We start from the raw sequence: 15,197 nt of genomic DNA, 5'->3' as shown, positions 1-15,197 counted from the left end.
CCGCGCTTTAACGTTGCCCGCTGGGATTGTACACGAGGGCCTTGCAGTTGAAATCGGCTCGGCGACCGGGACGGCGCCCACCAGCACGCGCCGGGCCTCCCATTGCGTGCAGGGAAGCGCCGCCCAGCTGTTTCTACTTGTGTAGTTGTGTACCAAGTACGAAATTATTCATGAACAGTATGAAATTCTCATCTATCCAACAAAAAAGACAGTAAAAATATGCAGCTTTATCCATGACCATGTTTCCTACTTAGTGACACTCATTCATGGCGTCAGAATTGCTGATGACATGGAAGGGAAACAACCAATCAGCACCCGGAGCAACAGAGACGGACATTAGAACAGGAGCCTAAATGGTAGCCTGCTGCAAAAAAAAAAGAAAAAGAAAAAGAAAAAAATCTCTCTACTAGCCAATATTATTGGAGGAAAGGTTTGTCCCCTTGTAGAAACCAGAATGGACAAGATTTAGCATAAGTGATGCCTAAACAGAGAGGCCATCTCAATCTGCAGGAGAAGAGAGTTTGTCACATGAACATGAATCCAGGTTTATTTGATATCTGAATGAAACAAAACAAACGAAAAACCTTACAGCAGTGATAGCAGCTTCAGCGCCCTTGTTTCCAGCCTTGCCACCAGCCCGGTTTAGGGCCTGCAATATTTGATTTTGCATTAATTTTCTCAGCAAGGATTACATAAGGAGCAAACCAGTGCACCGGTTTTGAAAAGTGGTCAGATAATCAACAAAATGGCACACTATTCACATAAAACTTTCTTAGCCTGCTCAATTGTTTTGAAGTTGGCACTACTTTACTCATGGAAAAGTAAGTATTGCGGCTACTAGAATGCACAAATAGTGGGGGTTCCTCAAAATAGTTAGCATAGGGCTTGGGAACATTAACCATAGCATTTTGGTCGTAGACAAAAGAACTCGGCTCTTGGCTGTTTATCAGTTCCCCTTGGCTGAAAATTTTCAGACTCAAAATGTAAGACTTCAAGCACACATGAAATGGACATAACAGAGATTATTTTTTTTAAAACAAAAGGTTTGAACACAGCCCTAAAGAAACGCCCAGTTTCTGGATATATGGGGCCGTGGGGTTGTGGCCGTGTGGGCAAGATATGCAGTGACTGTTGAGAATGATCCCTGTTTTGGGTTACCAAACAGGATCCAGCGGCATGGAAAAATTGATAAAGATGTATGCATGTACATGATCAAACCATGAATTACCTGGTCCATGTCTTCACAGGTTAGAACACCAAATATGCAAGGAATACCTGCATCGCAATTAAAAGCATAACTAATATGAAATTCTGATTGGTAACTGAAATTAACCACCATAAAGAAAAAACAAGACTAGTCCACTGCAACAGTTTCACTGAATGTTGCAAAGTTTAAGTCATTTGGCCATGTAACCAATAATGTCCAGTCCCATGCTAGTTGCTCACATCAATTCCCATATATTTCTGTAAGCTATGTATATACCTTCAATTAGATACATACAATATATTTAGCCTACCACACTTACTTAGGACAAGATGGTTTGTTGTGTGGTATATACGTACTTGCTGAGAAACAACAATTTAAATATAAAAAAGCTTCACTAGCTGTGCGAATATGCGTAACAGCCCTTCTCGTAAAAAAAAGGCTTAACAGCCCAGTATTCAACTTGCTAGCCAACCTTGTTAGCACTTCAAAGCAATAATAAAAAAGAATCTACTTATAATTACCCAAGCTGAGACAAGAACAATAGTAGGGAATCATGTTCTCTACTGCATGATATACGAGGGGAAGAACTGAAAACAGCATACCGGCAGATAATCCAGCATTGAGTACCCCTGATGCGGCTGAGTTTGCAACAGCATCATAGTGGGTTGTGTCACCTCTAATCTGCAAACCATTGTTCAGGAAGATTTTCAAAAAAAAAAAACAGCTACAGCTAAGTGCTAAGAATGGGTTTGCAATAAGTGCTAACAATGGGTTTGCAAAGTATAGTTTTAATTTGGCAATATCACATGACACGAGCATCATAATAAGTGTGATTAAAAAGGACTAAAAGTGGATACAATTATGTAGTTCAACATCGTTATTTGTCGCAGAGGTTATAGACTTCGCATGGGTGATAAGAACAAGAAGATACTGTACAAGTCACACACTTTCAAAAGACAGTTTCAGAAGTAAGAAGCAGATTGACAGCAGTATAAATGGCTTATGAAATTCCTTCTTGATGTTTTCTCAGTTCTCATTGACAGGCAGATGCAACTTTTCATAGTTCAATGTAAAGAGAAGGATCATCTCAAGAAAATGTTCAAAGGGTAGTCTACAAAAGCTCAAAAAGAAAAGAATTGTTCATCTCATTTACACAGTTCAAAGCAATGCATAATGTCAAATTAGAGGGGATTACAAGTGATTTTTACAGTATTTAGAAAATAACCCTTAGCCCATCAACACTATTTTACTACCTTGGCAACATGCTTGTTGAACATCAAAAGAAAAACGGATAAATTTCAAGTGCGTAATATGGAAATGATATGAAATTGATCAACTCACCACAGCTCCAATGCACAGAATTGCATCAAATTTTCCAGACTTCCCAAGCTTTTGTGCTGTTATAGGAACTTCAAAGCTTCCAGGAACACTAGCAACCTAAACAATGATTTGAATCTGAGTAAAAATGTGTTCTCCAAAAGTTTCTGAAACTTTTTAGAAGCATACATAACTATGCAGCTCATGATTAACACTGTATAAAATCATGGTGCAGGTGAAGCCTAAATTTTTTATATGCTATGGCTTTATATGTGCTATTTATGACAAAGATTCTATTTGGGGAGCCGCACTCCTATGCAAGTGCATATCACTCTAGATTTGAAAACATTTTTCTGTATAACAATTCAAATTAATTAGTAATACTGATCATCTACTATTAAGCATACAGCATGCTACATGACATTCATCAAATGTAGACGAATAATTCACAGAGACAAGACCATAAATGAACTAGCTATCTATCAGTTATATTGCCATAGTGGTGATTAGGATTAAGGTTGGTCCAGAGGAAACTGAAAAAGATAACTTTTGGGCCTTAAAAAACTACATTACCCTGCTATTCACGAATATTAACTGTGACAATCAAATAAACAAATGGTAGGATTTTAGAAATTAAAATGTTGACCCGATCAAGTACATTAGCCATCGAAAGTAGTTCTTTGTAAAGCTCACGTCTCCCTAATGACAAAAGCTGAAAACCATCTCTATGCCAACACTAAAGAGGGAGGGTGATTTGCATCCCAGATGTCGTGGGACATTTATACTGCTATAATTAGAACAAAGATGGTTTTGGATCCAGCGATACCCGATTGGTTAACGGTTCCTGAGGGGAAGAAAGAAGCGATGTGGGGACTGTTGAGGCAAACATTTATTTTGCCAAGACAAACTCAGAAAAAAATAAAGCATTATGCTAAGAAGATGTTGGGTGAAACTTTCCGCAGATGGAAGAGTGATCTGAATACCAATTATGTCCAGAAGGGCCGAGAGCCATTTGCAGATTATGAGGAAATCACACGGGCGCAATGGGAGAAATTTGTTCAGCAAAAGACCTCTGAGGAAGCTCTAGCCCTAAGCCAAAGGAATAGAGAACTTGCACTAAGCAACATACATAGAGTTCATCTTGGGCCGAGTGGATACCAAAGGCAGGCTGAGAAGTGGCGGCGTTAAAGAGAGGCGGCAATAGCCACCGGGCAACCCGACCCTTTTGGAGGCCTTAACGAACGTGGCTATTTCTAGCTTCAAGCAAGGAAGCCTAAGATAGTGGATGGCAAGCCTAAATTTGACCAACCCGAGAACGAATCGGTGGCACAAAAAATGTACGAACTCACCGAGCTTCAGAAGCAAGGAAAGTTCAAAGCCAAGAGGGAGAAAGATGTGCTCAGTACAACCATTGGGTCTAAAGAGCATGGAGACCGCGTCAGAGGCTTATCCTATAAGTTGACCATCAAGGATGGGTTCCAGCAAGACCAGGCTAGCTACAGGAAACATGATTGCTACAAGGAAATGAAAGAAGCGGCAGAAAAAGCACTAGAAAGTAAGTTTAGGGAATATTTCCGGGCAGTTCAAGAGGAGCAGGAGTCCGGGCTAATACTGATTAACCCGTCGCAAGAGGTGGCGCAAAAACAGATGGTGAGGATGCCCCCTCCTGTATTGGGCCAAGCTCAGAGCAGTGTCGCATCTACCACAGCACAATCATATCCGGTAGATTGCATATCCGTTACTACTCCCTACTTGTTGCTGTATCCGATCGGTAGAGTTGGGAAGACAAAGGAAGTTGCCAAGGCTCAGGTGTATCCAGATGGGGCTTTGTTTGAGGGAAAACCGATCCTGCCCCTGTATGCATGCGTACAAGTGGAGCAACTCCTGAAATCAAGCTATGAGGATAACGAGATAGATATCCCCACTGCAGATGGGAAGAATTGCCATGGAGAATGCGTCGGCAGTACCATTCTATGGCATAAACGAGATATTGTACTGCTTGTTCCACAACCTATTGCTGCTCCGGATCTTACCTCGCCAGGACCACCGCAACAACAATAGGGGGCGGCACCAGAGCATACTCCACCGACTCTACCATCTCTATCGGCCCCGCCATCATCACAACGAGCACAACAAGATGGGGCAACAGCAGAGCATACTCTACCGGCCCCACCATTACCACCACCATGAGAGTCATCACCCCCCCCCCCCCCGATATCTCCACCGGCTTAGGTTGCCCGATCACAAGAGCCATCACCACCAACCCCGCTATCACCGCCGGCTCAGGTTGCCCGATCATGAGAGCATACTCCACCACCTCTGCCAGCGGCTCCATCAAAGGCTCCGCCGACGGCTCCGCAGTTGCATGTTCCGCGAGTGATATGGGCTTACGGGAACAATCCGGAAGGGAAAGAGATTGCAGATTTATGGCATGCTGCAAACCAAAAGGACAAGTCAAAATCTAAGTCGAAGGATGATGCCAATTCTGGTGCCAGCAGAAAAATGGGCCGTTCCATGCCCCGCACTGGCACGGACTTCAAACACGATGTTGGGGTCCATGCACTTCCAGATTTACCGGATTGTCCTAAAAATTTGAGTACGGTAAACAATTTCTACTAGAGTGGGCTATCACAGATGTTCCAAGTGAAATGCAGAGGATGCATAATTGGTACATGAGGGCATGTAGACTTGGGCTCCGTACCCTATGCGCTCTGTACCATCCGTAAGTATTTGGACTTCAAGGTAATGGCATCATGGATGTCATGTTTGATTTTAAAGACATCCACAATATTTTCCATCTCGGTGAACTAGACATCGAAATGGTTAGACTCTGGTGCATGTAAGTGCCTCATCAAGACTAATATCATGTATGTTATGGCATTAATTATGATATATGCATATCTAATTAATTGACATACATTCAATTCTACAGGATGCAAACAAATAATGCCATTACCTTACAAAACAAGACGAGGTATCTTGATCCTACAGCTATTTGCGAGACAAGGCATATCGCGCCAAGTAAGTGGAAGGACAACGATGATATGCTAGCTGACTGTGAAACGCCCTAGGAGAAGAAAGAGAAACGAATGTCATATCACAAAGATGCCATGAAGAAGGTTGTGGTCTACATAGAGATTATGATGGCAAAATCGCAAGATGAGGCCAATACCATATATGCACCATACCATATTGGGTAAGTCTAATCTCAATCTTTTATTACAATATACACTTGCTCCGATCCATGGCTAAAAATCGTATATAATATTTTTTGCAGAGGTTACTGGATTGCTTTTGTGATACAGCCAACGCAAGAAAGAGTGCTCATATTGGACTCCTTAGATTGGCCGAAGAAGAGATACTCGGAATTCTTATCCATCCTCGGAATGTTAGCGAATTTCTTATCTTCCATACGTACATTGTGTCAGACCCAGGTGTCGGTGTTTTACCGCCACGCCCACCGAGGGATACCCCCGAGATGGTGAGTTTGTAGGTAGGGTGTCGCCGAGATCAGGAACTCGAAGGTGCAAGGAACACAAGGTTTAGATAGGTTCGGACCGTCGAGAGCGTAATACCCTACGTCCCGTGTGGTTTGTATTGCCTTTGATGGTGATCATGTTATCTCCTGGGTGATTCCCTTGGAGGGGGTCCTGTCCGCCCTTATATAGTCTGGGGGGACAGGTTTACATGAAAGTTCTAGTTGGATAGATGCCTTAGAGTCCTACTTGAGTACTTTTCTGGTAGTTCCCTACTGTATCCGACTAGTTTTACTACTATAAAAGCAGTTATACTAGGCTACGAGTAGTTACAACAGATGTAGGGCGTAGGCCATATCCCATCCCTTATCCTAGGAAAAGTACACCACGTGCACCATCCCGTGTACCCGGGTCTGACAAGCCTCCGAGCTCTTCGTAGTCGAGTACTGCATGCGTCCGAGTACTTCTGGAGGCGTCTTCGAATTCTCCCAAAATTCATCCTGAAGGTGTCCTCCGAGTACTTTCTTGACTGCGTCGAGGCTGTGAGGTGCTCATGCCCCGAGTAGTTGTCTAGTCTTCTTTATATTGGGTGCGATTAAACTCGCACTCCATATGGAGTAGCCTCCGAGCCTTAGGTTGACTCGTAGAATCAGGCTGAGGGTCAATTTAATCTTGAGTCTCCTATCCTTATCTTCCAGCAGATTTGAAAAATAAGTCGCTGATGACACGTGTCCCGCAGCCCCGAGCTTTGAATCCAAATCCCCAAGTTTTGGAATAAAGGATCCACGAATTAGCAATGGACCCTAAATACATTAGTCTTCGTAAGTGGGGGAACCCGCAACACCTTGCCACCTCAATTAGCGTTGGAAACTAGGAAAAAATATGTATTCAAGCAGCACTTTTAATGATACATTGTAATGATATATGTACATGTATGCTTTATTTCTATATGATTTAACTTTGTACGTGCAATTATTTATATTCATGAAACATATTCCATATTGATCACTTGACATTCGATCGCGCACTAGCTTGATAGGTCAAAATTGGAGAGAATTTTTTTAAAAAGGTAGCGAGAAATAGAGTTGAAAATTTTAAATTCAAATAAGTAAAATTTTAAGCGGGAAGGATATTTCTACATGCGGGTGACTGCCTAACCCACTCCTGGAAATAGATTTTCAGGGGAGGATCAACCCATCCTTGGATATCGATTTTCAGTGGCGGGTTAGGAGGTGACCCGCCCCTGAAAATGGGTTTTCAAGGGCAGGTAACGTACCCGTACCTGCAAACAGCTATTTTTAGCTGCGAGAAGCAGAGATGGGTACCGCACCCACCCCTACAAATACCGTTTTATCCGTTCCTAAAAATATTTTATGTAGTAGTGGTTTGGTGGCCAAAGTGAGTTGCGGGGAGCGACTTAGACCAGTCTCAGTGCACAATTTCACTGCACAGTTACCAAAACTGAGAACTTAACTGTGCCTGCTGGATTTTATGGAGATAAAACTCCTCTCTCATCTCATGAAACTCTCACATCTCTCATCGTAATTACACTGCCAAATTAGTAAAAATGCTGATATGATAATACTATTTAATTCTCATGAAACTTCTGATCAAACTTCCAGTAAAACGGGGCAAGGAGGAGCCCCCACCTACTGGTTTCGCTTCATCCTCTTGATGCTGCTGCTTACCAATCAGACCAGACATGACCTGCTTCAGTGTTTCCTCCACAACCGCAGAACCGACCATCTCCGCCATTACTATCAGGATTCCTGCGCAGAGAGGAAATTGCAGCATTCACGTCTCATTCCATTTTTGACCGCTGGAATTTCCAAATTTTTCACTACACTGATCAATAATATATAATTAGTGAACACTACTGACCGAGGGAAGTGAGGAACGGAAGTCAATCACCAAGTCTTCGATGTGTCGTCATCAAGCCCATCGATGACGAATGAGTCAGTGGATCGACAACTAAGGGAGGCGAGGCGACCAATATCCAATAATGTACCGTCACATATGGATACACTTAAGAGAAAAAGGTCGAAGAGAAGTTTGGTAGAAAGTGCCGTGAAGATGCCACATATATACACGCACAGTAGTGTTCTTTGGAACCAGGAAGAAGTGTGTGGACTTTTCTGTATGACTGTCAGTCAGCAATATTGAAAGTAATTAATGAAGAGAGAGTGTTGACTGACTCTACGATTTAGACGGGGCAAAAGAGAGTCATTTCTAGGTCATCTCATACTTTTCTCTCTTCCATCTCCGTCATCCTAAAAAATCGAGAAGATAAACAAGTTCTATATAGCGATTATATGTGTATTCTTCTTTAATTTCTCACTTCCTCCTTTCCTTAGTCATTGTAATTTTAGCATAAATCAAACTTCTCTAACATTAACCAAATTATACTAATATCTACAGTATCAAATCAATATTATTGAATCCACTATGAAAATATGTATCTCATTTATCTCTTTCTGATTCTTTTAGGAAATAACCCTCCCACCAGGCAAAAACCTCGTAATATATGGTGCTATATATCATTGTATTTTCTTTTTTGAGAAATTTTACAGTGCTTGGAAATTTTAAGAGCCGTTGAAGGGTCCAAAATCAATGGTTAAAAAGTAAGAGCAAACTGTTACGAACCTGTTACAAAGAACCTCAAAAGTTGACCAGAACCTATTATTTTGTGGGTCAAAGAACCACTCGTAATAATAATGATATGGGTATTTTGGTATTTTTATTTATGGTTAATCTCAAAAGTTGACCAGAACCTATTATTTTGTGGGTTAAGGAACCACTCATAATAATAATGATATGGGTATTTTGGTTTTTTTATTTATGGTTTCAGTCAATAATACGATCGATCATCATCTCCCCCGTATCATCTCTGTCCCTGGCGCCACCTCATAGGCAGGCCGCCGCCGCCGGGGAAGAGCCGCACGTGGATGGCCGGTCGAGGGAGGGCCGCGTGCAGGCTTCCGCCGCCGGGGAAGAGCTGCGTGAGGTGGCCGGTCGAGGGAGGGCCATGCGCTGCTCGCCGCTGTTGCCGGAGAAAGGCCGCGCGCATAGCCTGCCACCGCCTGTGAAGAGCTGCGCGGGTGGTCGGCGGGAACGGCCACGCGCAGGCTGCTGCCGCTGGGCAAGAGCCGCACGCATGCCGCCGATGGATAAGATTAAAGCAGTCAATGATGGTCTAACCGGTCATTGGATGATCAGGATGAATTGGTGTTGAGGATAAATTGACTAAACTGCTCTCGATTAGAATAAAACACCCTCAGTAAAAAATCAACGGTCCAGAAGATTTAGAGGGGGTGGTTCCTCCAAAGCACCATAACAAACCCTTCTTTTATGAAACAGGAGAGGTAGATTCTCTACTGGTTATATATTAAAAAAGCAATCAAACAAAATATGGTCCAACAGTCTTCAGGAGAAAAAAAGAAACAAAAAAGATAAAAAAGTATTAGAGACTTGATTTAATAGAAGTACATTATTATCTCATTTATCCGTTTCTTATTCTTTTAGGAAATTAACCTCCCACCAGGCAAGGGCCTCGTAATATATGGTGCTAAATATCATTGTATTTTCTTTTTTATGAAATAGGAGGGGTAGATCCCCTGCTGATTATATATTAAAAAAGCAAACAAACAAAACAGGGTCCAACAGTCTTCAGGAGACAAAAAAAAGAAACAAAAAAGATAAAAAATATTAGAGACTTGATTTAATAGAAGACATTATTATCATGGGCTAGTTCGCCTGGCACGCTACCTGCTTTTCATCCACCTTTTGAATCCATTCCACGATCGAGCTCTGAAGCTTACGAGGAGCATGCGCAGCCCACAGATCCAGGAAGTCTTTGACAAGCTGAACCCATTTCTCTAGCTTGGGGTCCCGGCGTCGCTGGATCATGAACCTCCTGTCCCCGACCCCTGTGACGTGTCTCGGTGGTATCTTCATCAGGCCCGTCTTCCCCACCTGAAGGAAAGCGGCGCCATGCTTGGACCTCCAGAACATCTGGTACACCGTCAGTTCGGCCTTCTGGCGGAGGCAGTCGATCGCCTTGGGCAGCATGAACTCGTCCAGCTGCTCGAGGCTAATGTTCGTGTGCGCACCACTCTGCTCCGCGCCGTCGATCACCTCGATCGCCGAGCTCTCCACGGAGGGGAGCAGCCCTTCGGAGGAGCCATGGGGGGCGAAGAGGAGCCCGATCTTTAGATGCGGCACGTTCTTGAGGCAACTGGTGTCGCCTTCAGCAGCTTTGCTCCTGTGCTTGTTGCACTCGGACAGTGGGATGTGGCGCTGCAGGGACACTTCGATGACTGGTTCTAGATCAGCCACATCTGACAGTTTCATTGTGCTGCTGCTGCTGCTTCCGCCATAGGAGAGCATGGGCTCATGCTGCTTGCAGCACAGCGGGTCTGGGCGAAACCACTGGGTCATGCTGCTGTGGATGCTGTTCCAGTGCTTCTTGTGGCTGGAGTCAACATACGGTACCCACCAGAAGTCCTGCGTCGGCAGCTGGGCGAGCTCCTTGCTGACAGACTCAGCTGTGGACTTGAAATGAGGAGCCACCAGCAGGTCCAAGAACTTGATGATGGTGCCAACTATGTCCGTGCTCTCGGAGAGCCGCAGTATGGAACCCAGGCACAGGTTCTTCTCCGGCGCCTCGTCGTCCTCGTACATGAAGAGGAGCTTGGCCTCCATCCCACGGTCCTCCTCCAGGCGAATCGGACGCACACAGAACAGATGGTACTGGCCTCTCCGGACGAGTCTGTATCGCAGCTCTTGGCCGGCGAGGAGGTGCCCGATGAGCGGGTCGGCGAACATGTACCGCCGCGGCGTGCCGCCGAGCTCCGCGAACCTCAGGAACTCGCCGGCGCTGTCGGCGAGCCTCTCGAACCTTCGAACAGCGGCGGAGCTACTCGAGGCATAGCTGTTGTCACGGCTCAGGAGAGCCGTGACGATTGACTTGGTAGCACGAGCCCAGCGCCTGGGGAAGGAGGAGCCCCTCGCCTCTTGCTCTCTGGCTTCGTCTTCGGCGGCACGCTGTTTGAAGCCGCGCAGCGTGTCGTCGCACTCCCGAGCTGCGCGCTTCAGCTTCTTGCGCCAGCGTACCAGCGACGCGTCCTTGATTTGCCATCTGCAAGATGTCTCAACCGCGGCCTCCAGCTTGATCTGCGCCATCTCCAGCCTCTCCATGTGATGCTCCTTCTCATCTCTTCCCTCTTCGTGCTGCTGCTTGCCAATCAGACCTGCAAAGGCCTGCTTTAGTATCTCCTCCGCAGCCGCAGAACCGACCATCTCCGCCATGGCTAAGGATCTACCGATTCCTGTGCAGGAAGAAAGCCGCAGTATGTCTATATACACACATAAAATTAAATAGTAAAAATGAAATCCTAAGTTGATGATACAAACTAAGCTACATATATATGTAATTCGAGGAAACTGCGACCACAAGCAAAGACTAAGTGAAGTGGTGGTAAGATAGTAAGCTACATATACAATCCTGAGTAAGTGAAGTGCACATATATTTCGTACGAGGTGCAACTACAATGCTCAAGAGGTCTGCTGATCGGTCCCAAAAGTAATTAAAGAGTCGAGATGTATATATGTTTGTCCCTGCCGCTTTGTAGAGCTTTCAGGGAGAGCAGCTATTTCTATTGCCATCGCTATCAGAAAACAAAAATTTTCGTCGCGTCAAATTCGTGAGGGTTAATGCATGACAGTCGGCCAGCACGGAACTTTTTTTGGTGAGAATCGTAGTTTTCGTAACGGTTTTTCACTTTCACAAAATTTTCGCTTTCTGGTAGGGCATGTCTATGCCTATATATCTGAGGACCAATGGGGGTCACTGTCAGCACCACAGGAAGGGGGTCCCTCCAGCCCTAGGCAAATCAAGAATAAGTGGGTTAAAAGGCGCTCCTGGCCCGTTAGCAGTAATGGCCAAACTGAGACGCCTCATAGAGGACCCGAGACCGTGGGAGGCTAAGCGCCTCCCTAGGATGGGCCAGTTCCTTCGAGGGGAAGGGATCGCCTGATGGCGCATTTAATGCGTCCGCCCTGTTACAACCGGGTGTGGCCCATGGGCGGCGCGCCTTCCCCATAAAACCACGTGATTACGAGGAAGCGTGCTCTCGGATGGCGCGGCGACCGGAACAGGGGGCCTCCCCGCCCCGGTCACGTCCCGTCGTCTGGCAATGGATGGTGGGGGGAGCCCCGCCACTTATGCCGCCTGTCACATTGGACAGGCATGGAGAAGAGCGCCGATGACCCCGAGCGGTGCACAAGAAAGACCCTAGGCAATGCACAGAGTCCGGGAGAGACCTCGGGGCGTCCCGGGGTCTCTCGAGGTGGATCCCGGGTCCCGACAGTCCTGGCCCACGACGCAGGATCCCGTCTGGCGAGCGGGCACCACTTGCAGCCCCGGGCGATGCGCAGAGCCCGGGAGAGACCTCAGGGTATCCCGGGATCCCTCGAGGAGGACCCCGGGCAACGACAGTCCTAGCCCACGGCGCAGGTAGGTTTAGAGATTCGAGCGCAGGCACACCCCTAGCCGAATCTCTACACATTGGGGTCGCATGGCGGCCAAGGCAGGTTTTCTGATTTTGGCCTCAAAACTGGAGGTGCGTCTGGTGCGGTCCGATGGCGGTGAGGGAGGGCACGTGGCTTCATCGCGAAGTTTGCGTCGAGACGAAGTGAAGTCGTGATGACGGCGTGGCTGTCCGATGTTTCTAAGAAAGGTAGACCATTTTGCCCCTGCGTGGGTATGTATCGTAGCTATTAGTGTAGGGATATTTCTATCTTTTGCCATGGACCATATGTACAAGGAGGGCACCTCTTGAAACCCTAATTTTATTTAGTCTAGTGTATAGGAGACTAGGAGAGAGCTTCATGAGAGGGGAAGAGAAAGAGGGTGATTGCTCTTGATTTCTAGTCCCAACCAAAAGTGGGAGGTTGAGGGAGGTTCCTAGCTAGATTCTTTTAATGTCCGATTCCTCAGTTGATTGAAAATCCCGTGCCTCTTTATCTCTCCGGAGCTTCTTTCTTTTTCTCCGTTTTCGGATGAGTTTCGGATGATTTTTCGTTTGTGATATATATTTGATCTTTTTGTAATCTTTTTCATGGATCTATTTGATCTTGTGTCCGTGCATCTGTGGTTCAAATTTGCTTTGGATCAGTCGAGATTTGAGTGAGTAATTTTGATTCAAAGATCTGGTCGTGGGCTTGTTCCTCCCCTTTCTCTTTTCTGCTTGGTTGTTTTCTGCAGTGCACGGAGGAACGGGACGCGGGGAGGCTTGCGCGGCGGTGCGTGAAGGCTGGCGCTGCAGCACGCAGCGCAGGGGCAGGCGCACCTGCCAGCGGCGGCGGCGCTAGCAGTGCGCGGCAGCCAAGCGCGCCGACAGTTAGTCAAATCGGAACATTATTTTATATTATTGGAATAATTGTTTCAGATTAAAAAAATTATTTCGCATAAAAGAAATATCTAAAAAAATCCAAGTGTGATCTTATTTAAAATTTTTTATAAAAGAATATAGTAGTGCAGTCGAATTTTAATTTGAATATACGATTTTGGAAAATATAACTGCCCCCTGTTGCGGGGCACACGGCCAGCAGGCCGGCCAGCGTGCGGCCCAGTACGTGGTGCAGCCAGCAGGAGGCTGGCAGGCAGCCATCAGACCGGCTCCAGGGCACGTGGCCCGACCAGCTGCTGGAGCAGCCCAGCCCGGCTCCAGCGCACGCGGCCCAAGCATGGCAAGCAGGCAGCCTGCACAGCAACAGCAAGAGCACCGTGGGCCTGTTTTTCTTTTCTTCTCACATTTGTTTATTTCCTGATTTCCTGCTTAAGCTAGTTAATTAGTATGAGCTTGGTCTCTAATGCTTGTTAGCCTTTGCATGCTTTAGCTTTTGTTAATTAATTTTGTTCTTGCTAATCTTTGTTAGTTCTTGCATGCTTAATTAAGACTTCTTTAGCATGTTTAGCTAGTGTTTTGAAGCTTGTTCTTGCTAATCTATATTAGTTCTTCCAGTTCTTCGCGCGCTGGTTAATAGAAGCTTTTGGTGGTAGTTTTGCTTGTGTCGATTGTTGTCTACTACTTCTGCTTCGTTTCAAGCTTTGCCTTTCGGTTGCTTCTGCTTTGCGCCGATCTCTTCGGAACCGTTCCTAGAGTGAGCTTGTCATCAGTTGACTTGCGTCATCTTAGCATGTGGTGTTGGGGTGAAAAGATGTAGGCTTTGTTCTCTCGGAGAATTTTTGAAGGCTCCCATTCAACCCCCTTCTGGTGGCCGTTTCGGTCCTACAATATCAAGGTAAGGAGTTGAAAAGTGCTTCATTTCAGAATAATGTAATCCTAATACATTGTATCATTGCACTCGTTTGAAAGCAGACATGTCCAACAAATGCAAATATATACAGCTCAATCAATGGATACTGGACAGTATCATGACATTGTTTCTTAGAAACCCAAAATACATGATAGCTCATCACTTGGTAGAACAAATGATTCTTCTCTCCATAGCGCATACCACGATAGCTCAGGAAGTTCATGATAAGGATGGGCGATGATGCTCATGGTGCGATTCTTGATGGGCCGGCCATAATGGTCGCACTTTGTTTGAGCCCTGGTACCAACTCATGCACTTGCGCGTGTCATCTGCAACAAAACTTATTAGATGATAATAAAATAATTATAGAGAGTTGATACAGAGCATATATACATGGAGACAGCCGAATGGAATTGAAGGGTAGCATGATCTTGCCAAATGGAATTGATGGAAACAATAATCTAAATAAGACATTGGATCGAAATCAGGTTTTTCAACCCTATATAAACAGAAATGAACAAACAAGAAATCCGATGAAATAAACCGCATAGAATTGGTAGATATGTACATGGAGTTGAACAGAACACACACATAAAAAAAAAAGACTTTTTATCACCGTTAGAAACTTAGAATTGAAGAATATATGATTTTGATTTTTGAAGACTTAGGTCGGAGAGATTGGATTTAGAGGAACAATATGAATTCACAAAGTTGAGATGAGTTTGTAAACTGTAGGATCATAGTAGCATAGTATAGTCAAGCGATGATGGGGTTAGTATGATTGTTGTAAACAGGCACTACTAGACAAATGTTCATATCGGAGCACTTGTTTGTTATGGGTCACTTAAGACCATAAATGATACTATTTTATGACGGCT

At 45.2% G+C, this 15,197-nt stretch overlaps 2 protein-coding genes across 3 annotated transcripts; both read right to left on the bottom strand.

The window, feature by feature from the left end:
• Positions 1–465: 465 nt before the first annotated feature.
• Positions 466–7,755, bottom strand: LOC112885565 (6,7-dimethyl-8-ribityllumazine synthase, chloroplastic-like). Its single transcript, XM_025951153.1, has 7 exons — positions 7,654–7,755; positions 4,770–4,958; positions 2,549–2,644; positions 1,810–1,888; positions 1,229–1,275; positions 590–649; positions 466–504 (listed from the first exon to the last, which is right to left on the bottom strand). The coding sequence occupies exons 1-7, from the start codon at positions 7,753–7,755 to the stop codon at positions 466–468; spliced, it is 612 nt and encodes a 203-aa protein (XP_025806938.1).
• On the bottom strand, positions 7,740–11,593 carry LOC112886371. 2 transcript variants are annotated; one of them, XM_025952264.1, is made up of 2 exons: positions 9,766–11,593; positions 7,740–7,769 (listed from the first exon to the last, which is right to left on the bottom strand). In XM_025952264.1, the coding sequence occupies exons 1-2, from the start codon at positions 11,305–11,307 to the stop codon at positions 7,761–7,763; spliced, it is 1,551 nt and encodes a 516-aa protein (XP_025808049.1). In that variant the 5' UTR covers positions 11,308–11,593; the 3' UTR covers positions 7,740–7,760. The 2 variants fall into 2 exon arrangements, with proteins under 2 accessions (XP_025808049.1, XP_025808048.1); XM_025952263.1 differs by lacking the exon at positions 7,740–7,769 and adding an exon at positions 9,562–9,664.
• Between the last annotated feature and the right edge of the window lie 3,604 nt (positions 11,594–15,197).

This window comes from Panicum hallii, chromosome 3 (genome assembly GCF_002211085.1).
Source record: "Panicum hallii strain FIL2 chromosome 3, PHallii_v3.1, whole genome shotgun sequence".
NCBI lineage: Eukaryota > Viridiplantae > Streptophyta > Magnoliopsida > Poales > Poaceae > Panicum > Panicum hallii.
This window is presented reverse-complemented; position numbering and strand designations above follow the sequence as displayed.

What these genes read in the sequence shown, in the direction of transcription:
- LOC112885565 (XM_025951153.1), bottom strand. Translation starts at nt 7,755, where the DNA reads ATGGCGGAGATGGTCGGTTCTGCGGTTGTGGAGGAAACACTGAAGCAG. An exon ending in GGTTGGTGGTGATGGCTCTT is followed by an intron (nt 2,645 to 4,769) that starts GTGATCGGGCAA and finishes ATCATTGTTTAG; the next exon opens with GTTGCTAGTGTTCCTGGAAG. An exon ending in TTCTGTGCATTGGAGCTGTG is followed by an intron (nt 1,889 to 2,548) that starts GTGAGTTGATCA and finishes AATGGTTTGCAG; the next exon opens with ATTAGAGGTGACACAACCCA.
- LOC112886371 (XM_025952263.1), bottom strand. Translation starts at nt 11,307, where the DNA reads ATGGCGGAGATGGTCGGTTCTGCGGCTGCGGAGGAGATACTAAAGCAG. An exon ending in AAAAGGTGGATGAAAAGCAG is followed by an intron (nt 9,665 to 9,765) that starts GTAGCGTGCCAG and finishes TGTCTCCTGAAG; the next exon opens with ACTGTTGGACCCTGTTTTGT.